The 24,413-nt window shown below is 34.0% G+C and overlaps 1 protein-coding gene and 1 pseudogene across 1 annotated transcript in view; one reads left to right on the plus strand and one right to left on the minus strand.

Moving 5' to 3' along the window:
* Positions 1-24,413, plus strand: part of Me1 (malic enzyme 1) — a 150,861-nt gene that overhangs the window by 69,761 nt on the left and 56,687 nt on the right. The window contains exon 6 of the mRNA XM_076858461.2: positions 4,765-4,868. Coding sequence (XP_076714576.1) covers positions 4,765-4,868 — 104 coding nt within the window. The remainder of the gene's footprint in view (positions 1-4,764; positions 4,869-24,413) is intronic.
* LOC143401686 (aurora kinase A pseudogene) lies at positions 2,336-3,797 on the minus strand (annotated as a pseudogene).

A 24,413-nucleotide genomic window follows, 5' to 3' on the forward strand; every position in this document is an offset into this window, starting at 1 on the left:
GATTACCTGTATTGGAAAATGTGATCCTTCCCTTCCCCAAGAGGTTGTTAGCAACCAGGTAATGGGGAGTGCTGTCTACCAGTTTCCTTTTGTTTGATAATTAACTACCTGTCCTTTGTCCTGGTCTCAGCTCCAAGCCTCTGTTCTTGTGTCCTGACAAAAGAAAATTCAGAGTTTTGTCATAAATGAAAGTAAGTCTTAAGCAAAGAACACTTTCAAGAGAGAAAGAGAGTGGGTTGTCTCCAACAGAGAACAACAAAGAAAACTTACTGATGCTACTTTCATATTTATTACTGTTTGATGTTTGCCAGAACTGGGGTCCACCTTCTGCAGTCTTCACTAGTCCATTATTTAAATCCTCCTTCATGTTGGGCAGGGGAGCTTCTGACTCTACCTGGTCCTTTCTAAATAGTCATAGCAACCATCTCTTGTGTGTGTTGGGGAGACTTCATCCACAAGTCAATCCTATGTTAATGCAGTTCCAGAGTCAATGGCTGGACACTTAGTGCCCCTGGGCAGTGATCTCAATAGTCCCTATGTTAGAAATATTGGGGCACTGCAAGAAATCTGTTAAAAGTGTGTTACTGAAAGCTCAGTCCTTGTCCCCAGTGCCAATCAAATAACAAGGACAGTTTTGAGGAAAAGGAAAAAGTTTTATTACTTTGCTAGCAAAGGAGAAGCACAGGGGACTCCTGTCCCAGAAGCTGTGATTCTGCTCATCAAGGGGAATAGGGCTTTTTTAAAAAAAAGAGGTGAATCTAGGCTACATTCCATTAATTTTCTACAAAGAGATGTAATTCACTTTGTAATTTGGAAGATGGTCATTTCTTAGATCTGCTGATGCCATCCCCAAATCTGAATTACTTCATTCCTGTGATGAGTGTACGTTTAAAGACAGGTAACTCTGGGATGGGGAAAAAAAGGTAATCCTGTTTCCCCTGAGATTAGGGAGGGGAAGAGATTATAGAGAAGGAGGGAGAGAAAAATAAGTTGCAGTTCCAGAGCAGCAAGGGCTGTATTCATTCATAATGTGGACCAATGTTAAATGTGCTTAGAAGTTACTCAGCAGGACAAACTTTACTTCTGCTGAAGGGTGTGCTGCTGAACAAAGTCTGGCAAGCAAGCACTCTTGGGGCAGAAAGTCTGCCTGTTTTTATCCTTAGGCAGCAATGCCCCTTTCTCTGATAGGAGGAGAAAGAGGTTACTATCTATGAGATTGGTAATTTTAAAATTGGGGAGGTCAAAGTGAAAGGTTTTTTTTTTTTAAAAAAAATAGCTATGTCTGAATACAGGTTGGGAATCTCAGAATGGCCACAATTGGATCTTACATCCAAATTTTATACTTAAAGCTAAATTCTATATTCTGAAAATTTAACACTGGACTTTATGTTTCTCAAACCTGTCAGAAGTTAACCCCTTCATCTCCCTTTCCTTCTTGATATTTCTTTATTTTTTTAGAACTTTATTTTTGTATTTAAAGTTCACACACACCATAATTGTAATATAATTTTAAAAAGGGCACCTAACATTTAGAAATATCTTTGATACTTGGTCTCTTTTGTGTCCCAAGCAAGTCCTGAGATAAAGATAGAGCACATGTACTTACATCCTGCAGTGTTGGAGGAGGACCAGAAACCCAATCAGACTTAACAGGGTTGAAAGTCAAAATATCCCTAAGGGGATGCCATGGAAGGGAAATACAAGCCTATACAAAAATCTTAATTTTAATATTTTTTTAAAAGTCACATATTCATTTCCTAGGCTTGGCCATCTACTAAATTATGCACACTCAGTTACTTGAAGGTTACTATGTAGCTCCTAGTTGTCTGAGTCAGGGCAATGTGCTACTTTCCCCACAACCATCTGTCTCCTGCAAAAGACCACTGGCACAGCTGCTGCAATGGTTGCAGCCAAGTGAGCTTCCATCTGTGAAACCAGAACAACTCTCACTGCTACTTTCACTTAGAAAGCAAGTTATTGCGTTGGAGCTTTCCTGGTCCTGGGGCTGAGATACTGTATGGTCAGTAGGACAAGTGACTTTTCCTGTAGTGCTTTCTACAGTAAGATAAGTTTCAGCAACTTGTTCCTGAATACTGTACAGCAGCCTTAGTTCAGGACTTCTATCCCTGCACAATTAAGATTATTTGTTAGTTGACTCTTTGCCTTTTTGGCAATTCACTGGTGAATTTGCTGTGATGCAGGGGTGTTTTCCATACTCTGCTTAAAGCAGAATTGACCTCTGGCTTGGATTATGCTTCTCAAGTCTGGAAGGAGATCCCAGGCTCCCTCTTCTGACAAAGTCAGGGAATGTGATTTCAACTTGTTCTATTCTTTCCTAGGTCTCTTGGTGTATGTTTGCCTCAAAAGGAGGTTTCCCAACTAGAAATTCATAGCAAAGAACTCCAGGGCTCCAGAGATCCACCTTCTCGTCATATATCTGGCCTTTAATCATCTCAGGGGACAGGTAGTCCAGGGTGTCAAGAAAGTGGTTCTCCTGGAGATGGGAGCATGTACTGATCACTCAGAATTGGTGATTTTAAGCTCCCCAGCTGATCCAAGTAGCTTGTTCTCTGGCATAATGTCTCTATGAATAGCTATCTTTGAATAGTAGTAAGACAGAACATTTGCCAGTTCAGCAACCTAAGTAGCAATTCTCTGCTCCTCAAACTTGGAAAGTTTCAGAATTTCTCTTTAGACTGTTTCAAGTGTTACATATTCTAGAATTAGGTAGACTCTGGTGACATCATGAAATAACCTTACAGCTTGAGAATATTAGAATGCCTATGGTGGGACTGGATTTCTACTTTTATCCTGATATAATGCTCTACTCATGCATTCTCCATCTGAACTTTAAACAATTTAGGAGCCAGGATAAACTTGCTTTGTTTTCCTCTTCTCAAATAAACATTACCAAAATCTCCTTTACCCAGTGGGGGAGCAGTGTCAAATCTTCCAAAGCCCACTGCCTTTTCTTTTGAGTCTTAATTTTTATGTTTTGTTGCCAGTTCCTTTTCAGGATTATTTCCAGGTGCTTATGGCTGAGGCTGCTCATTTTTTCTGGAGATTGTTCACAGGATGACAGGCTAAAGTACACTAGTTGCCTGCAATTGCTTCTGTTGCTAGTTTCTGACAGGAGACAAACTTTTTGTTCTTAAGAAGAAATATGCTGGGAAGAATTTAAAGAACATAGACTCACTGAGCCTGGCCACTTCTTACAGAAGCAGTCTGAGAAGGAATGTGCTAAGTCCCAGAACATGTTTTGGACTATCACTCAATGAAACTGTAGCCTATGTTGGAAAGGAAAATAAGCTTTATGGTATTCATGAGTGAAGGATGGATGTTTTGAGAATTCCATGGTTTGTTTCCTTATTGGGCACCAAAATGCAGTTTTCTTTAGATTTGACCACATTGCCCTACCTACTAGCCACCTTCCACTTTTGATACCAGACCACAGAGTCCTTCCAATAATTCCCCTTCTTAACATATTTCTTAATTGCCTTTCTTGACTATTTTTTAATTGGCTTCCTTTGTTTCTACTTGTTTATTCTCAGGGTTAGTATCTCTATTGCTTCTCTACAAATCACTTGATAATATTCATTAGTTACAAAGGCAATTTAAAGAAATCCTGTGACCTGGCTATGTTATTGCTTTACATTCTATTGCTCATTATTACTACCTAATAGAATTATGTTATTTTACTTCATTTTCAACTGCTTGTTGCAAGTATGTAGAGATACAATTGATTTGTGTATATTGATCTTACATACTGTGATTGTGTTAAATTCCTGTATTTTCATGCTGTTTTTCTGTAGATTACTTAATATTTTCTATGTACATAATGATGTATATAAAAATAAAAGTAGTTTTGGTTCTTCTCTTTCCAATCTGTATTCCTTCAGTTTTCTTGTCTTATTGTAATGGCTAGAGTCACCAGTATAATGTTGAAGAAAAGTTGTAAGGCTAGATATTTCTTGTTTTGTTCCCTATCTGAAGGGAGTGGCATTCAGTCTTTCACTGTTAAATATGCTGTTAGCTGTGGATTTTTCACAGATGTCCTTCTTGTTCTTAGTTTTCTAATAGATTTTGCTATAAATGGGTGCATTTTACTGCATATAAATTATACTTCAATTTAAAAACTAGTTTATTAAGATAATATTAAATATTTTATATACTAAAATGAACAGAGCAATGTTGTCTCAAATATTAATATAAGTTGTTTAAGAAACAACTTAAATTGTGTAAAGTCTAAAAACTTTAAGAAAAACATGGTCAAGGCTCAGTTTTATTTTAAGTTAGTCATCTATCATGATAAAGGTGTAAATAAAATATTATTTGAAGATTTTACTTTTTGAATAGAAAATAAACCTAAGAAAGGAATTGCTATCATTCCATTTAGTAAGCTAATATAATATTTCAAAACTCAGTATTATTTCTCAGTGATAAACTTGATAAAGCCTCTAAAACTTGAGTTGAGATCTTCTGATTAGCACCACTGAGAGATTGCAATTTCTTTTCTTTTCCTTAGAATAATCCATAATATATTTGACATGCAGTAATTATTATTTGGCATATAAATACTGTAGATATATTTTACATAAAAATTAAACAGTAACTTTAACCATGGGTCATTATAACAAAAAGTAGTTTTAACCATGGGTCATTATAACAAAATTATATTCTAGCCCTTTATATAGGTGAAAAAGCAGTCTTAGAAAGAATAAATATAATTGTTTCCAATTTTATGATAACTTTTTTGTACAACAGGAGTTACTTAAAGATCCACTGTACATTGGATTACGACAGAGAAGAGTGAGAGGTCCTGAATATGATGACTTTTTGGATGAATTCATGGAGGCAGTTTCTTCCAAGTATGTGTGATCTTTATTTTATCTGTTTTAATTGAATTTCAAAATCTAAAGATAAGCTAACATACCAACATTTAAAATTCCAAGTTTTATTAAGTACATTGTAATATTTACTAGTGATCTGAATGAAAAAAAAACATATCTGTCTATAAATCTTTATAACTATTATATATATATATCTACCTCTAACTATTATTGGCCATAAGATAATGTCATGTGTCTATCCTTTAAAAGGTATTTATGTTGCTATCCCTGAAGATACGTTTTTCCTTCAAGAATCTTTAGAATTTGTGCCTGTGGAAATGCATGAATATGGGAAAGGAGGCAGTGTCCAATGACAATAAATGTAAGAAGGAAGTCTTCCTTTTTATATTTATTGGAAGTCTGTACTTCTTTCTGGTTTCTGATAAAAATTTGATCTTCAATCATGTTTATGACTGGTGTCTTGCTTAGGTGGGACTAAGCAAGAGTTGGTATAATCAATGGGTACAAAATAGAGTCAGAACCAGAGTATCCAATTATAATTCATCAATCTCTGATTAAGTATACATATTTGATTAAACTATAGTACTATATCTTCATCTAATATAATTAGTATTTGATCGTGGGCGAAGTGCTACTGTAAATATTTCCATTTTTTCCTTAAAATAAGACATTTTCACTGTAATTTTTATAATAGATTCAGAGAGTTTTGTCAGGCCAATTGTCAACCATCTTCTTTGTTATTGTACAGTCACAAAAAACAAGTGCTCTTAGTTGGGCATGGTGGTGGATGCCTATTGTCCTAGTGGCTTTGGAGGCTGAGGTAGAGGGATTGCAAGTTCAAAGCCAGCCTCAGCAACTTAGTGAGGCCCTAAGCAACTTAGCAAGACCCTTTCTCAAAAATAAAACATAAAAAGGACTGAGAATGTGCTCAATGGGTTAAGCATCCCTGGTTTCAATTCCTGGTAGTGCGTGCGTGCACGCTGTCTCTCTCTTGTGCGCGCGCTTGCACACACACACACACACACACACACAGAGAGAGAAATCAAGTGCTTTTAAAAAATACATATTTTGCTTTGGCTTTTCATACAAATAGCCTCATCACTAGAGTCATTTGTAACTGGAGGTGTACTTCTGGTTTCTTGTTATAATGTTTATTGTTGAGCAGTTGTATCCAATAGCAGAGAAGTGTTTTTGTCAGTTGTACAATATTTAGAATATTTTGACTCATACCCAAGATTTTAGTGTACAGTATGTTGTCATTAGTAAGAGCTATGTTTTAAAAGCACGTTTGATTTTTTATTGTTATTATTATACTTATTTGGTTAAGCTATAGATATTCTATAGTTTAAAGTTCACGATTGCATGATGTAGTGAATTCCTAGTAGTTTTTCAGATTTAAAGTGTCTTAGCCTGTAAACTCTTCTATAATGTTTTAATTATAACTTTCTAATAGAAAATTAATGAAGAGATTGTATAGATGTTTTAGTCAGTTTTTTTTTTGTTGTTGTTGTTGTTGTTGTTGCTGCACTTAAAAGATGTGAAAATAACAATTTTAGGAGGAAAAGTTTCTTTTGAGACTCACACTTATAGAGACCTTACTCCATTGATGGCCAACTTCATTCTTTGGGGATTGAGGTAAGGCAGAAGAACATCAAGGCAGAAGAGTGTGGTGGAGGAATGTAGCTTGGACATGGCACCAGGAAGCAGAGAAAGATGGCTCCTCACCTTGGATTAAATATGAACTCCAAAGGCATGTCCTTATTGACCCATCTCCTCTAGTTATTCCCTACCTGCTGACAGTTACCACCCAGTTAATCCCTATCAGGGGATTAATGCACTGATTAAGTTAAGGCTCTCATAACCCAATTATTTTACCTCTAAACTTTCTTGCATTGTCTCACATAAGAGCTTTTGGGCTACACTCACATCTAAACTATAACAATAGATAATGCTCTGTAGCTATATAGAAGAAAAGGAAATGTAGATCCCAATGTATTTTGTTTCATTTTCTATTTGCAGAAATAAAGTCTGTCTAAAATAAGACAATATACTTACAAAGAAGCTATTATACACATTATTATCACTTAACTGAGGATAAAATAGAGAAGATATTATTATTTGGAACTAATGAAATGCTTTCTAGAGAAAATGAGATGTAAACTGATATTGAATGATCTTTGCCAATCCAGAATAAGAAAAAAATATTTTTTCAAAACATTGAATTGAGATATTAGTTAGAACTAACAATAATTTTAAACATAAAAGCACCTATAAGTCAAGAGTTGTGCTTCTGAGATCTTGCCAGAGAAAAATGCTAAAGACTTTAAAAAATACCTATTGGCTTGACAGTACTTTGGAAAAGTTTTCAAGGAGTGAAACCTAATATTACTCAAATTGGGAAGTAGTTATGAATATTAAGCACAAGATCATTTAAAAAGGAAATGACTTAATTTCAAGGTGGAACATAATGATTGTGGGCAAAGTTACATGAAAATCAGACTCTGGGATGAGGTTTATTAAGGAGTGCCTTTGTGTTCAACTGCTTTGGAAGGAAGGCAACAAAAATTGGAGTGGAGGGCTGGAGTTGTGGCTCAGTGGTAGAGCACTTGCCTAGCATGTGTGAGGCCCTGGATTCAAGTCTTAGCACCACAAATAAATAAAACAAAGGTCCATTTACAATTAAAATAAATATATATTTAAAAACTAGAAGTGGATAAAGGAAGAAGTTGTACTGCAATATGAACCCATAAATAGCCTTATATAACTTTATTGGAACCATGTTGCATGGCATTTAGATTGTTAAGGGGAACTAATTTCTGCCAGTCCCTATACCCTCCCACTCTCCACTCCTCATACTATGTGGCTTTTTTTTTTTTTTTTTTTTTTTTTATTTCCCAATCATGGAAAGATTGGAGTGGAGCAGCTTCCAATTCTTTGTCCTAGTTTTCTCAACAATAATAGCTCTTACCTTATAGGCCAAGGACTTGAGGAGGATATTGAGGTATACTAACCAAGTATGAAATCAGAAGATGATTTCATATAGAGTCTGAGGAACCACCACCAGGTCATTTCATGGTCCCATTAGACCCGTGATGAGTTGTACCTTGGCTGGGACCCATTTATTATTGGCCTCCAGATGCCTCTACTTTAACAAGGGGAAGAGAGGAGGACAGCATGTTGATGTCTCAGGTCTCTGGGTATCACTGACAAATTTGTGTCCAATAGTTCCTAAATATTTGAGTGTTTTCCCCCTATAATTGCCAGAGTAGAGGGTTGTAGGTCCCTTTGGAGTGAACTGGGGAATATTCTTACCATAGTGTTGCAAGGTCCTTCCTTCTGAAAACTAGGCCAGGCCTCTTATTCAGTCTGTGTGTAAGTTAAATGTATAAAATTTAGCACAGGTTTGGAAACACAAAAAATTGTGACTTCATTAGGGCTACTACTCTCGATTTTGTGGCCATTCATCTTGGATTTCTTTTAATAATATGATGAATAGTAGCCTTATTAGCTCTCTAGTTTCCCATTAGTGATGCAAATTCTGTTAATTCTCAGTAACTCTTTGTGGATCAGTTTCACATACAATTGCCTTTGCCATTTTTAAGATAACTGTACCTGCCTGGCTGTTAAACATCTTTGGTTGGTTCTGTCGTCTTCATTGCTATCTGGAAGCCTTGTTACACATGAGTCTTTTCTTCATCAGTCATCACCTTTAGAAGAGAGATACTTCTAAACTTTTTAGTAAAGCTAAAATGTTTAGCATTAACTTTTTAATGCTAAAAAGCATATTTAGCATATTTCTTTTGATTTTGGTAAATGGTGTATTTTCTGCTTCTTTCCGTGGAACATAATTATCTGATGAGTTTTCTGGCCCTGCATAATTAGTATGTATATTCCAAAATGCCCATTTCTCTGAGCCTTGTAATCTCCTCTTCTATTGTCTATCCAGACATTTCTGGCATTTATATCCACATTTACTATGAGCCATTAGTTTGATCATGTTTCTAGGAACCATCTTAATTAGTGAGTTTGTACCATCTCCTGAGTTTCTTGCCAGTTGTTAAATCCTGCCTCTTAGGAGAGTCCCTTAAAACCAATAAACTCCCCTTATCTAATTTTTGGTTCCAGCCTCTTTGATCAAATACCCCTGGAATTTAATCCTACATGTACTATCCTGGCTAATGTGAACTATGTGGATCTTGCACTTCCTTTGAAATATAGTCATTTTCTTTCTTTATTAGCCTTAGCATATTCCAAGTGATCCAACCCCATCGTAACTATCTGCTTTTTCAGAATGGTGCTGGTACCATCATAGAGTGTTAACCTGGGATGCATATTCTCAAATGAAGCTTAGTATTCAAGAAGTTTATAAGCAGTGCCTTTGAGATTAACCTGTGTGGAAGGAAGAGAAAGGTGGCAGGAATGGGTAGAGGGAGAGGTTGAGCTGTGTTGTAGATACAGTGACAACTTCCAGTAACCTCGGAGCTACTTTGGCTCTTTAGAGTTGCCACTGGTTGAGCTGCAATGGCCAAACCTTTGTATTTCTGCAACTGTTAGTCATTGGATATAGGTCATCCTGGGAAAGAACATAGCTTATGCTCTGTGTGAAGTGGCTTTATGTACCTGAGGCAAACTGGGACAGCAGTGGGGGATATGAGGGGCATTTTATGGTATTCAGCACAATGACTGAATTCAGAATCTTTTGATTAAGTAGCCTGGACATTAATTAGCTTCTCCAATAGAGTACCACAGATTTGCTTTCATAATACTTGCTTGTTCAATACTTTTATCACTTGGACCTAGTAATTTCACATATGATAATAGAGGTAAAGAAAAAATTTAATGCTCAAATTGTTCACTGAGCATCTTTGTAATAGAATTTTTTCCTATTCTTCCAGAACAGCATACTATATTTGCTTTCCTCTGATCTCATTGATTGCTTCTTCACATTTTCCTAGCTTATTTTATCTCATCTGCTTGACCTCGGAATATTAGAGTGTTTCTGGGTTTGGGAATTTTGGAACTTTAAAATCATTTAGCCCCTTGGTGATCTCATCTAGTTATAAATCTTTATATTTGTGGTTCTCAAATATTGATCTCTAGCTTATACCTCCTCTCTGCACTCCAGAATCATAGAATCTTCCTCCTCCTTGACATTTCTAGTTGTATGTAACATGTCCAGAATTGGGTTCTGCTCTCCCACCTGCAACACTCTCCAGCTTCAGTCTTTTCCATCTCAGTAAACCACAACCCCATTCTTCCTATTCCTAAGACTAAAAATTTTGGAGTTACCACTCTATACCTATATATACTTTATATACTGTAAAGCTTCTTAGCTTTGATTTCTAAATATATCCAGTATCTAACCATTTCTCATTGTCTATATTATTACTTCCCTTATCTGAACCTCTCTTCCATGGAATATTTCAGTAGTCTTCTGATTTCACTGCATTCTCCCTTGTTGCCCCTTAGGCTGTTCTTAACATGGAGGATAAAATTATTCTAAGGTAATTTCTCTGTTCTAAGACTTGTGATTTCATTGAGAATGAAAATAAGTTCTTCTATACCCAAAGGATGTAAAAACAGCATACTACAGGGACACAGTCACATCAATGTTTATAGCAGCACAAGTAACAATAGCTAGACTGTGGAGTCAACCTAGATGTCCTTCAATGTATGAACGGATAAATAAAAAGTGGCATTTATACATAATGGAATATTACTCAGCACTAAAAAATAACAAGATCATGGCCTTTGCAGGGAAATGGATGGCATTAGAGCAGATTATGCTAAGTCAAGTTAGCCAATCCCCCCAAAAAAACAAATGCTTAATGTCTTTTCTGATATAAGGGGTGGGTGACTCAAAATGGGGTAGGGAGGAAGAGCATGAGAAGAAGATTACCTCTAGATAGGGAACAGAGGTGGGAGGGAAAAGGAGGGAGAGGGGAATTACATGGAAGATGGAAGGAGACCCTCATTGTTATACAAAATACGTGTATGATGATGTGAGAAAAAAAAAAAAAAAGAATTGTGTCACCTTAGATTGGGTAGAGAGAAGTGATGGGGGGGGAGAGGAAGGGAGGAAAGGAAGGACAGTGGAATAAAATATACATTATTATTGCTGTGTGTATATTCCTGACTGCATGACCAATGTGATTCTGGCAACCTGTATACTCAGAAATTATATCCCATCTGATTTAAATGTATGATATGTCAAGGTCATTGTACTGTCATGTGTAACTAATTAAAATGAATTTAAAAAATTTAAAAAAGAAAAAGAAAATAAGTCCTTATGATATCATAAAAGGCCTTGAGCGATCTGGCTTCCTGATATGTTTCTCACTTCATCTCCTATTAGTTTACCCTTTGTCTTCTTTAGTCTAGTATACCTGCTATTTTTCTAATTTTTTCCCTGCATTTATTAATATCTGACATATATTATTTTTCTGTATATGTTCATACACTAATAAGTTCCAGAACAGAGAGCTTTCTCTTTCTTTCACTTTCGTATCTTCAGTTTCTAAAACATTATCTAGTATGTGTTATGTCCTTTACAAATATTTATTAGATGAATGAAAGAATTTGATTTATTTTGCTTATAAACTTGAAATTAAAGGTATGAATGGAAAAATTGAGCTATATTAAAGAATTCCTGGGGGGCTGGGGATGTGGCTCAAGTGGTAGCGTGCTCGCCTAGCATGCATGAGGCACTGGGTTCAATTCTCAGCACTACATAAATGTAAAATAAAGATATTGTGTCTACCTAAAAAAAAACTAAAAAAATAAATATTTTTTTAAAAAAAGAATTCCTGGGCTGGAGTTGTGGCTCAGTGGTAGAGTGCCTACCTAGCATGAGTGAGGCGCTGGGTTTGATTCTCAGCACCACGTATAAATAAATAAAATAAAGGTTCATTGACAACTAAAAAATATATATTTTAAAAAATTATTTCTTTTCATGTAATTTCAGAAAATATTAAAGCTTTTATAAACTGCTAAGGATATATTAAATACTACTAAAGATAAATTAAAACTGCCACATGCATGATCTCCTTAAATAAATATAAGGAATACTCAGAATATCTTTTTCCAGAATCAGTTGTTCCTGAAAATTAATAAGAAAACTAGTGATAGCTTCAGATTTACTGCCTAACAGTTTTCTGTATCAGAATTTCATCAAAGTTTGTTAAATAAGTGAGGAAAAAAAAAAAAAAAAACCTCTACCTCAATTAAGTTTTAAAGAACTAGTACTATATATAGTCTTTCACTGAAAGAATTATACTTATTTAGTCAGGAACATATTTAAAATTTTTTCTTTGTTTACTTTAAATGAATAAAATTAAAAGTTACTGGGAAGTACTTGGAATGAATACAAAGATGATTACTGTAATATTTAGGTGATCTTCAATCTTGACTGTCATTACACATTTTATTTAAAATCTGTTACATGAAATTTAAGAGAAATAGTCTTTGTCTGAAGCCATGCTGATATCTGCCATCTGCTGCAAGGTGTGATGATGGTGTTCTCATGAAACAATGCTTTCTTCACAGAGTCAATATTGAACTAAAACCTTTGCTGTGTGCCTGAAATAGACCAAGACTATTCAGAGAAGCTAGTAAGTTGGTTATGGTTCTTGAAGGTCACATATCAGATTTCAGAGGAGTAAGATATAGCCCCTGTGTTATCATGGCCAAATTTATTAAATTTATTTAAAAATTATTAATGTGATCTTTTCTAAAGAAGTAATTAAGTTTATAAGTTTTTGTGCTTTTCACCCTTGTATAGGATTGCACTTACAGTTTCTTCCCAGATCTGCCTTAAATCCTAGGCATCCCTATAGGAAAGGAGTTTTTCTGCTGCTCTGGAGATCCTCTTTTCTGCCCTGACTACTGCTGTACACAGCTAACTTTCTATGCTACCCTCTTCCACTTGTGCCAGTCATGGACTGTTAAGCCTTATCATTTTTTAGATGAATGGAACATATTTATAACATGTTATTTTTATCTATAAATCTGTGAGGCCCTTTGGATTCCATCACTTTGATTATTTTACTTTGGTTTTCATGAGAAATTTAATGAAAACACATGACTTTATGGAATGGCACCTTCTGTTATTCTCTGTAGTCCAAAGGTGATGTAAAACCATTGGGGGAAAAAAACCAAAACCCAAAACCATTTTCAAACAGAAAGACTGGTAGACCAATGGTACAGAATAGAGGATACAAAATCACAATTATCCTATTTTAGACAAAGGTGCCAAAAACAAACATTAGAGAAAAGATAGCCTCTTTAACAAATGGTGCTGGGGAAACTGGAAATCCAAATGCAACAAAATTAAATTAAACCCCTATCTCTCACCATGCACAAAACTCAACCCAAAGGGGATCAAGGACCTAGTAATAAAACCAGAGACACTGCGTCTAATAGAAGAGAATGCAGGCCCTAATCTCCATCATGTGGGATAAGGCCCCAAATTCCTTAATAAGACTCCTATAGCACAAGTATTAAAACCAAAAATCAATAAATGGAATGGATTCAAACTAAAAAGTTTCTTCTCAGCAAAAGAAACAATTTGTGAGGTGAAGGGAGAGTCTATTTATTGGGAGCAAATTTTTACCCCTCACACATCAGATAAAGCACTAATCTCTAGGGTATATAAAGAACTAAAAAAGCTAGACACCAAAAATGCAAATAACCAAATCAATAAATGGGCCAAGGACCTGAACAGACACCTCTCAGAAGATGATATACAATCAGTCAACAAATAAATGAAAAAATGCTCATGACCTCTAAGCAATTAGTGAAATGCAAATCAAAACCACTCTAAGATTTCATCTCACTCCTGTCAGAATGGCAGCTATTATGAAGACAAACAACAATATTTGTTGGTGAGGATGTGGGGGAAAAGGTGCACTCATACACTGCTGATAGGACTGCATATTGGTGCAGCCAATATGGAAAGCAGTATGGAGATTCCTTGGAACACTGGGAATAGAACCACTTTTTGACCCAGCTATCCCTCTCCTTGGTCTATACCCAAGTACTTAAAAACAGCATACTATAGGGACACAGCCACATCAATGTTTATAGCAGCACAATTCAACAATAGCTAAACTGTGGAACCAATCTAGATGCCCTTCAGTAGATGAATGGATACAAAAATTGTGGCATATATACACAATGGAATATTACTCAGCAATAAAAGACAATAAAATCATGGCATTTTCAGGTAAATGGATGGAGTTGGATAAGATAATGATAAGTGAAGTTAGCCAATTCCCAAAAAGTAAATGCTGAATGTTTTCTGATTCATAGTGGGGTAGGGAGGGGGAGAGTAGGAGGAATAGACAGACTCTAGATAGGGCAAAGGGATGGGAGGGGAAGGGAGGCGGCATGATGTTAAAAATGATGGTGGAATGAGATGGACATTTTTATCTAAAGTACAGGTATGAAGACATGAATTGGTGTGAATATACTTTGTATACAACCAGACATATAAACAATTTTGCTCTATATGTGTAATATGAATTGTAATGCATTCAGCTGTCATATGTAAATAAAAAACTAGAAAGAATATTTGTCATTATGAGAAATGTTAGTTATGCTACTAAGGAACATGATTCAAATCAGTTTTATGACTCAAAATTTTTTCCATTTTCCTGTCCAAAAAATTATCAGATTCACAATTGAAGTACAGCTTTATTTTATAAAATGGCAAATATTTCTTTCTACTTTTTTGAAGTGAATGAAGAAAAGTAGGTCATGAAAGGATTAGAAATGTATACATATTAATTATACTTACATACACATAGATATGTGCATTTACATTCCATACCAGATATAACAAATATATATATTTCAGTATTTTAATGTTAGATTGAATCTTTGTTCGTATCCTATCCAACTTTGGTGAAGCAGAACATCGCATGTCAAATTTCTTTCTGAATTTGGTTTATAACTCTTAGATACTTTTTGTACCTTATCCCATTTTATTCTAATCAATTATATTAGTTCCAGCATTTTTTGATCTAGGTGTATGAATTTTGTAGTTGTTTATCCTATTTGCATGAATCTCGTGAATTTATTTTTTTCATCGTGCCCAGTTTACTACTAGACTGTGTGCTGTTGGAAAAGAACTTTATTATCAAAGGCTTGTTTTTTTCCTGACTATTCCACATTATATGGTATCATGCAGTAGGTATAAAATAACTCCTGTTGAAACCATTACTTAAACATTAAATCTAGCTTTCATGAAACTGTAGTGACATATATCTGAAGGAAATGTGGTTCACTCACATAAATCAGAGAAACAAAATTTTCTAAATAAAATGGCATTACTTAAGGTCAACTAAAGATATGTTTTAATTATAAAAATGCATGTATGTTTTAGGTTATAATTTTTAAAAGAAGAGAAATATTTTAATAAACACCTATATATCCATTATTAACTATCTTTTATCTCTTGGAATCTGTAAAATTAAGATCTATATAAGATTTGTAACCTTGGGGAATTATTTACCTTCCCTAATATTTAGTTCCCTAAATAATAGGAGAAATAATAATTAGGTGGTTGTGATGATTGAAATGAAAATAAACAAACTTAATTTTACTAAGCATTAGAAACAGTAACTATAATTTTTTATTTTTCATGAAGGATTGCTAGAGACAATAATTTAGTTAACTATATACTGGAAAGTTTGGTTTAATAACATTTAACATTGGAACATGTTAGTAGTTGGACCATTTAATAGTTGAAATTATCTAAAAATAATATTTATGAAAATACCACAATACTTGTACATAAAAAATCACTCAGAGGTGGTTATACCTGATTGTTTTTGTTGTTAATATTTTGGGACCTCTCTGTCACTGTAAATACATGGACAGGTATGATTTAATAATTTAAAGATTTTTGTCTTAGTGGGAAGATGGATTAGAATTCAGCATCTCTAAAGTGTTCCAATATTAGTTTCTTTTTTTTTTGGAAACCAAGAATTGAACCCAGGTACACTTAACCACTGAGCCACATCTCAGCCCTTTTTATTTTTTATTTGGAGACAGTCTTACTAAGTTGCTTAGGGCCTACTAAGTTGATAAGGCTGGCCTTGAACTTGTGATCCTCCTGCCTCAGCCTCCCAAGCTTCTGGGATTACAGGTCTGAGCCACCACACCTGCCCTCAATATTAGGATTTGATGAAAGTGCTAAAAAATTATTTATTGTTTCAACATTTGAAGCTGGTTTGTATTATCAAATTCAGTGATGCAGTGATGCTTGTGATCATTATGAGTTGGTGGAAAATGTTTAATCACTACATAAAATTATATTTGGCCAGAGGAATAAACTTCTCATTCAACATTTTAAATAGTTTTGCATGAATTTTAACATTCCCTTGCTGCTCAAAGTTTATTTCACAGGAGCTCAAAGGTAGCTGCCAAGGTAATTAATTCAAAAGAAAATTTCACAATTTTGATTTGCCTTGCATCATATTTTATGTTGTATTATATTCCCTATGCTACATATTAATTGTATAGTTGGCTTCAAAGTAAGTTCATAATAAAAATTACATGTATGTTTTACCGTAAGTGGTAAAGCTATTGAATTTTTGCAAAGATTTAAAGTAAGAGGCAGGGTTACATAAGCTGTTTATGCCAATTATTAGTTAGACTGATTCTTGATTCTCTCTTCTTTTGTTGAAACATCTGCTTAAGTATCATCTGATTATATCTCAAAGCAAAATGGAAATTGTTCTTCTTTAGAGCCTTCTATGATTCTCATTGTCCTGTGCATTTATCTCATAAACCAATTCCTTACTAAATTCACTCAAGTAATTTCTCTAATGATCTCCTCAGTTTTCCTAACCATAACCCAACTTCCATAACTGCAACCAAACCACCATTTTCTATGCTTTTTTTTTACCACCTCAGTAACTGTGTCTTTTATATATGAATAAATCATAAACATATTTTTACCTCTTTATTAACTGTTTACTCCTTTCTGCTCTGGCCCATGCATTTGGCCTGTCTTACTGCCTTTCACCAATCCATGTAACATTGAAGCCACTTATAAAAAAGGAATTTTAGTTGATGAGTGTACATTGGATACTATTTGAAATTAATTCTGAGTTTTGAAAGAAACAGTGATTATTTTTCCTATGAATTTACAGAGGATAAAGTAATAATTCCTCACAAATGAGTAAAACATATAAAAAGTAATTGCATATTCAGTATTTTTTAAAAAGTATCATGTTTAGTCATGCCTGTATTTTTTTAAAAGAATATTTTTTTTTAGTTGTAGTTGTACACAATACCTTTTTTATATAGGTATTTTTTAGTTGTAGTCAGACACAATACCTTTATTTTATTTATTTTTATTTGGTGCTGAGGATAAACCCAGGGTCACGACACAGGCTAAGCAAGTGCTGTACCGCTGAGCCACAACCCCAGCCCCAATATCTTTATTTTATTTATTTATGTTTATGTGGTATGAGGATCAAACCCAGGGCCTCACGCATGCTAGCTAGTTGTCTACTGCTGAGCTGCAACCCCAACCCCAGAGCCTGTATTTTTAATCACTGCAAAGTACACATGTAAAGATTATTTCTATAAACATTTATGTAAACATCAATATAAATCTATGAACACAAAAGTGATCTGCTGATGCACATGCTAAATCTGTAATTTTACAAACATGATTTGTGTTGTCTTCACTTTCAGAAGAAAGCTTTGTCTTGCATTTAGTTGTTTGATTTCACTTATCTCGGGACTTAGGAAGTAGGTAGCTGACTGTTACTTTTCCAGACACCCCTGCCCACCAAGGAATAAAGCCCAGCTTCCCTGCTAAATAGCATCATGGGAATACTTGTAAGCCAATACAGAAGTCTCTGAGCTTTAATACTAATATCCTTTGTTTTACCTTCTCCTATTTCAGTTTTTTAAAAGTTGCATCATGTATTTCCAATTTTGAGACCTAGAATATTGTGTTTAGATGTAAATGAAGTATGTTGCTCTTATTTTCTATAACACTTGAAATTGGTGCCTTTTAAAATTTAATGAATAGCAATGAAAATTCAAATAGTATATTACATTTCTGAAAAAAAAAACTTTTCTTAGGATTTCAGGATTTTTTTTTTCCTTAGGATTTCCAGACTTTCTTTTTTTTAACGTTGTAGATGGACACAACACCTTTATTTCATTTATTTATTTTTATATGCTGCTGAGGATGGAACCTAGCGCCCCACACGTGCTAGGCAAGCACTCCACTACTGAGCCATGTCCCCAACCCATGTTAACCTTGGGTCTATTGTTTCCAAGTAAACTTTTTTTGGTAGTTGTAGGTGGACATGAGCATGTCTTTATTTTATTTATTTTTATGTGGTGCTTAGGATTGAACCCAGTGTCTCACACATGCGCTCTGCCACTGAGCTACAGTCCCAGTCCTGTTTCCAAGTAAATTTTTAAGAATTTGTTTGTCTGTTTATTTGATAGCCCTATCATTGATATTTTAGCCCTATCATTGATATTTCATGATCATATCTTCAGGGTTTTATAGAATATCTGGTGAATTGGTTTAATGATGTCCATATTAATTAGATATTATTTTTTGGTTATGAAATTGAAAGTTTTAACTTGAAGTTTAACTTTTCATATATTCAACATTGTTTTTACACTGTTTGATATGTGGAGAACTTGGAATGTCTCATACTTTATAATTTGACATGTAACCTAGATCATTCTGAATCTGTATTCTCTTTTATTGCCAAGTTTCTTCTTAATGGGGGATTTGAAAATATATATCTTACTCTTCTTTCCAGACACCACAGAACCCAAAAATGTTATTGTTATCAGCTTATAGGAAAATAAAGTGACTAATACAGTTCATATGAGAAAGAGGAGTGAGGACTTCTTCACTCCACATATGCTTATGATTTAAGTATTGCTGACTTTCAAAAAACCAGTTACAGACTCCATGTGACTCAGTTGTTACTACATTCTCTTTTTTCCATTAAATTGTTACTGGCACCCCAGGTCAGAGGCCCTGCAAGGGTTCCAATGGACTATATTGGGTTGCCTGCCCACATCAGAAGTAAGACAAAATGATATAAAGAAATGAACTTTATTTCTGTTTGACCAAAACTAGGAAGACAGCTAATCTGCCTTGATCCATCCTGTAGGCATATATACATTTTATAGGAACAAAAGCTAGGAAATATACATAGGTAGGTTAATCCAGGCTATTCTAGTCAGAGAGATGCTTAATTCTGATTTCATTGGTGCCGGTCTGGGCTAAAGTAGGTGGGGGCAGATTTTTAGTTTCCATTTTCAGCATGAGACAATAGGATGGAGAAATAGAGGCTATCAGGAAATTGGAAAGGAAAAATCAATTTGAAGCCTCTAACTTAAAAGACTCTTTATTTTAAAATTGTATATACCTATTTTCACTTAAGATTTATGGAGCCATCCCTAGGAAAAGAGAACTTGGTTCATTTATGAAACTTTATGTATAATTTTTCATTCAACTTACTTTCTTTTAATTTTTCCCCTTTTCAAATATGTGAAATTACTTTCTATTTACCAGTAGCTTTGAAGAGTTAGGGCTATACCAATAAATAATCTGGAAGTAGGGATATCCTCAAATCCCAGACCCATTTCTTCTTGAGACAATTTTTAGTTTGCATTAAGATAAAAGGCCCTTGTAATTTTGGTTTGGGGTTCCTAATTAGACTTTTTGTTTATTGAAACTCTTTAGCCTACTTTCTCTTCATATGAAATTAACCAATTTGGAGGGGAAGTAGGGCTTTGATGGTACATGTACTTTTGATTTCTGTATCATTTTTCTCCATAAAATGACCTCCTTATTTTATTTAGTAGCATAGAATGATAATTAATTCTTCCAGGTTTCATGATTTTTTTTGTGTGTGTGTGTAAACTGAAACTTAGAAATTTTTTTACCCTGTTTTAGGACTTGCATAGACGGGGTCTTCTCAGTTTTTTTTCAACTCTTCTGGGCTGTGAAAACATATTTTCTAGTTAAATAACAATGAGAAATTCCACATACTATGCATCCTCTTTGCAAAGATTACCAGTTGAGAGTAGCATGTTAGAGTTCTGAGAATTCGAATACTGAGCAAAGAAACCTATTTTGTTTTGCTTAGTATTTCAAATACCATTTCTTCAAGGTTGCTTACTCTTGCAAAATTCCAGTTAACCTACCTTAGCACACAGTTCTGAGGAACCATTTTCTCAGATGTTTTTAATCACTTAAAGCTATTGCTATCACTTTGGCCAAAGGAAAGTATAATAAATGAATAGGATTTGTTCTGCATAAATGTTAGGCTTTTTGTTTTATTTTGTTTTTTGGAAAAGGTTTTAAAGAAAAAAGGGAATTTAATTAAGATAGATTATTTAATCAGAAATCTAGGACTTGATTTGTTCTGTAGTTTAGCAAACAACTATGAAAAGAAAAAAAGAATGAAGAGGTGATTTAGAATATACACTAAGTAGAAGCAGATACAGTCTAATGAAATATATTTGAAAACTGTGTATCTTTTATTTTTTGCTTTTTTTCCTGTATCTTAAAATAAATAGAAATTTATTATGCACATAAAGTATGGTAATATCACTCATTTTATTTATAGAATAAATCTTTTTCTCTTCCCAGAGCTTGCTCTAGTATCATTTTTTTTGATAGACTGTCATGTTTTTTCTTTCCATTAGGTGAAATAAAGGATAAGTTATATGATATATTTGTACAGATGCATGACAGACTCTGTAGATGCAGACCTCTGGTATATATTTCACACGGGGTTTTGGAACAATATAGAGGCTATTTTTCTTCCTTTGGAGAAACAGAGTTTTAGAATGAGACAGAAAATGTATTTCAAGAATTTAATGGAATCTTTTATTTGGATAAGCACCTATATATTCCAGAAGGTTTACATTTGGCCAAACTCCTAGTTTAAAAGCTGAAGATAGGGACTAGAACCACATTATAATAAATGTGGTTGGGTCATTCTTGAAGTCTTCACGCTATTCCAAATCCTCATTAACCTGGTGTCCAAGAACAAGTATTGTAAGATGAATGTATTGAGCTTCCCCACCCCCAGTCTTTCTTTATAGGTAGATTCATTTTGGACTGTAATTATTCTAAATTTGAGAAAATTACTAATAAAAAAAAGCTGATGGGTAGGTGTATCTGAGAAATGAATTTCATGGGGTGGGGTAGAGTTTAGAAAAGAAAACTTCTTGTATTTTAACTTTTAACTTTTGTATTGTCTTATGAAAAAAAATTTTTTACTAATTCTTAATACCTTCCCTAAAGTAAGCTAATAGAACAGTTTTAAGACTGTAGACTGTGAAATCCATATGCATGCCATTTTTTATGACAGAAAAGGCATTTAATCAAAGCTTCCCAGTAGTATTTCTCAAATGTTATGGTTAGAATTCATAAATGTTACCTGCATATAGAGTTTATTATAAGCAAAAAAATCAAAACACAAATAATAGAGGAACAAGATTTATAATATAAACTAATCAATGATGAAGGATAATCAGACTGAAATTATTTATTTTCTCTGAATATTTTATTTAGGACCACACTACCTTTTTCCATATGCTATATAAATATACTCCCATTTCTAAGGAAATGATCAGTAAATATTGCCAGGTCATTGTTCACTCAATCATTGTTTTACATATCACCAAGCTTAATCATAAATCTTGTGATAAGTAGCAAAATCACATTGGGCAATAAATGATTAATATTCATTGCATCATTATGTACCAGACATGTTCCAAGAGTGTATGTTAATTTAATGTCTTAAAACTGTGATGTATGTCCTGTTATTATTCTCATTTTAGAGTTTAAGAAACTGTAGTATAGGGATATTAAAAACCTGTCTAGTGTCTGGAGATAATAAGAAGCAGAGCTGGGATTCAGATCAAAGCAATTTGACTAGTAGATGCTTGAATTATAATATATAATCAATCATATTCTCAATTTGAATTTTCCATGAAGTAGTTGATGAGAGAAATTTATAGTTTAAGAGATGTTAATATCTGAGAAACATAAACAGGGAGTGCAGATTAAGTATTGAAAGCCTTCAAACCATGATGAACATCTGGGAAGCAGAACTGGGCAGGGAGAGCCTCAGACTGAAATATATATGGGGCATAATCTCAGCCACCAGAGCAAACGCTTCTGTTAGATGAGTTCCACATTGGGTAGAAATGACTAGGCTTTAATACCACTGCTATGCCCAGTAATTGGCTTAAGGCTCCCCAGGAAGATCATGGTTTAGGATTGAATGCTGTCATGGATCTTAAAGACATTGTGGCTGAAGGCAGCTAGCTAACTACACACCTTAGCAAGTTCTTCATTGAAGGGCACATTTTCGTGATTACCCAATACCATATTGCCATTTCGCAGATGTCAAGCACCATTTGACATCCATCAAATTGGCAAAACGGTTTGTGAGTGTGGCAGGTGTTCAGGAGGAGACTATGGATGATAATATATAGTGCTTAAAGAGTATAAATTCATAAAAATGCTAGCAGTATAGTTATCATAATTTACTGCATAGCACTTGTACCCCAGGGAAACTCATTTATAAGGAGACATGTACAGAAATTTTCATAGAGCATTTTTTATAGTATTGAAAAGTTGAAAGCAGTCTAAATATATACCAACAGGAGAATGGATAACTAATTTTCTTGTATTTATAACAAGTAATATTTTTACAGTGCATAACAGTTAAATGAACCAGTGTATCATGTTTTCATGTGAATTTGTCTAAGAATCATAGAATTGAGGAAAGAATTATAAAAGGATAATTCTAATCCATTGAATCTGAGCTGTTAATAATGGCAACAAAGTCATTTCATAAGAATCAGATACCATTCAACATCCATCATATTGGTATGTTATCCATATGTTTAAATCTTAAAAGCAATGTCATATTTGTTTTGGGATATATACTTATTGCAAAAGCATATCATCCATGGAAATGATAAGTTCAGGAGAGTGGCTATGTGGGAAAAAAGGGATCAAGGAGGTGCAGAGAGGGTTTCAAATGGTATGTGTTCTTTTTGTTTGTTTGTTTTGGTCTGAAATATGGCATAATGTTAATATTTTACAAAATTGAGTAGGGATCACATGGATGTTAGTTAATATTATTCTCTAGTGACTTTCTCTTGTTAAAATTGTTTATCAAATCTAATCTCTAGCTGGGTGCAGTGACACACACCTATAATCCCAGCAGTTTAGGAGGCTGAGGCAAGAGGATTAGCCTCAGTAATTTAGCAAGGCCCTAAGTAACTTAGCTAGACCCCGTCTCAAAATAAAACATTCTAAAAATGGTTGGGGATAGGCTCAATGGTTAAGTACCCCTGGTTCAACCCTTGGTACCAAAAACAAATGAACCAACAAACAATCTCTAGTGATAGAAAGCAAATCATAAACCGTTAGGGCCAGTGTTGTACTAAAGAACTTTGGAGAATTTTTTGTAAATATTCTCAATCTTACTTGTAAAGTTAGTTACATATTTAAAATAGGTACTCTTATTGTAAGTATATCGCAATGCATTAACATTGATTTTAAAGACAGTAAGACAAAGTCTTACCCTGCAATAAAACTATTGCTCCACCTTATTTTTATAGAGGTGACTTTATATATTTTCTTATTTATTATTTTACATTTAGATTTTTTAAGTTTAAATTTTAAAAACTTAAAAAAAATTTTCTTTCTAAAGATTGTTCTACATCTTGGAAGTTTCACTAAGAATAAATAAATGGAGTATGGAAAAAATAAGAACATGATATTGAATTTGTTAGGCTATTTGAGAAGAAACTATTGGCTTATTATAAAAGATAATCGTATGATTCAGGTGGAAAAAAAAAGATAATCAGATATTGTTTAACTGTGTTCCTGTTCCCCAGTCTTGAATGGATTATCAGTGGTAAAATATACTACACTTAGGTGTATATATTAAAAGAAAAAAATCTGAGAAATTGATGCAGTATTTCTTTTGCCCTTATTTTATCAGTCTACTAGTGCTCAGAGGTAAGACTAGAATTCTCATCCTTTTGCTAATGTGAACTGAATCTCTTGTAGAGGTTATTTATGTTTGTTGCACATCTGTTGAAAACAGCTGGAAAATAGAAAGTTTATACACCTTGCAGTGTCTACACTGTTAACAATCATAATTTTATTCAGAAAATTTTCATCAAAGAGAAACTCTTTTGACTAGATTGCACTGAGAGCAAGATTGTAAGATTTTTCTTTTCCTCATGTTCACTAATCAGGTGATGATAAAGTCAGGTTTTTTAAAATCCTGAATATTTTGCAGAGTATTAGGTGACCTGAGGTGTTCATCTAGCCTCTCTTGAGTATATAGTTCTAATTCTTCATATTGATTTAGCATTGTAAAAGGAATTCCCATTAGAGTATTAGAAAGATTTTGATCTAAGACTCAATTTTTAAGTGACATAGGTAGAACTCAAATTCAAGTAAAGGTTGACTATCCCTAACTTAAAATTCTGAAATCAGAAACATCCCAAAATCTGAAACTTTCT

The sequence above is a fragment of the Callospermophilus lateralis genome, chromosome 6 (genome assembly GCF_048772815.1).
Source record: "Callospermophilus lateralis isolate mCalLat2 chromosome 6, mCalLat2.hap1, whole genome shotgun sequence".
NCBI classification, from domain to species: domain Eukaryota; kingdom Metazoa; phylum Chordata; class Mammalia; order Rodentia; family Sciuridae; genus Callospermophilus; species Callospermophilus lateralis.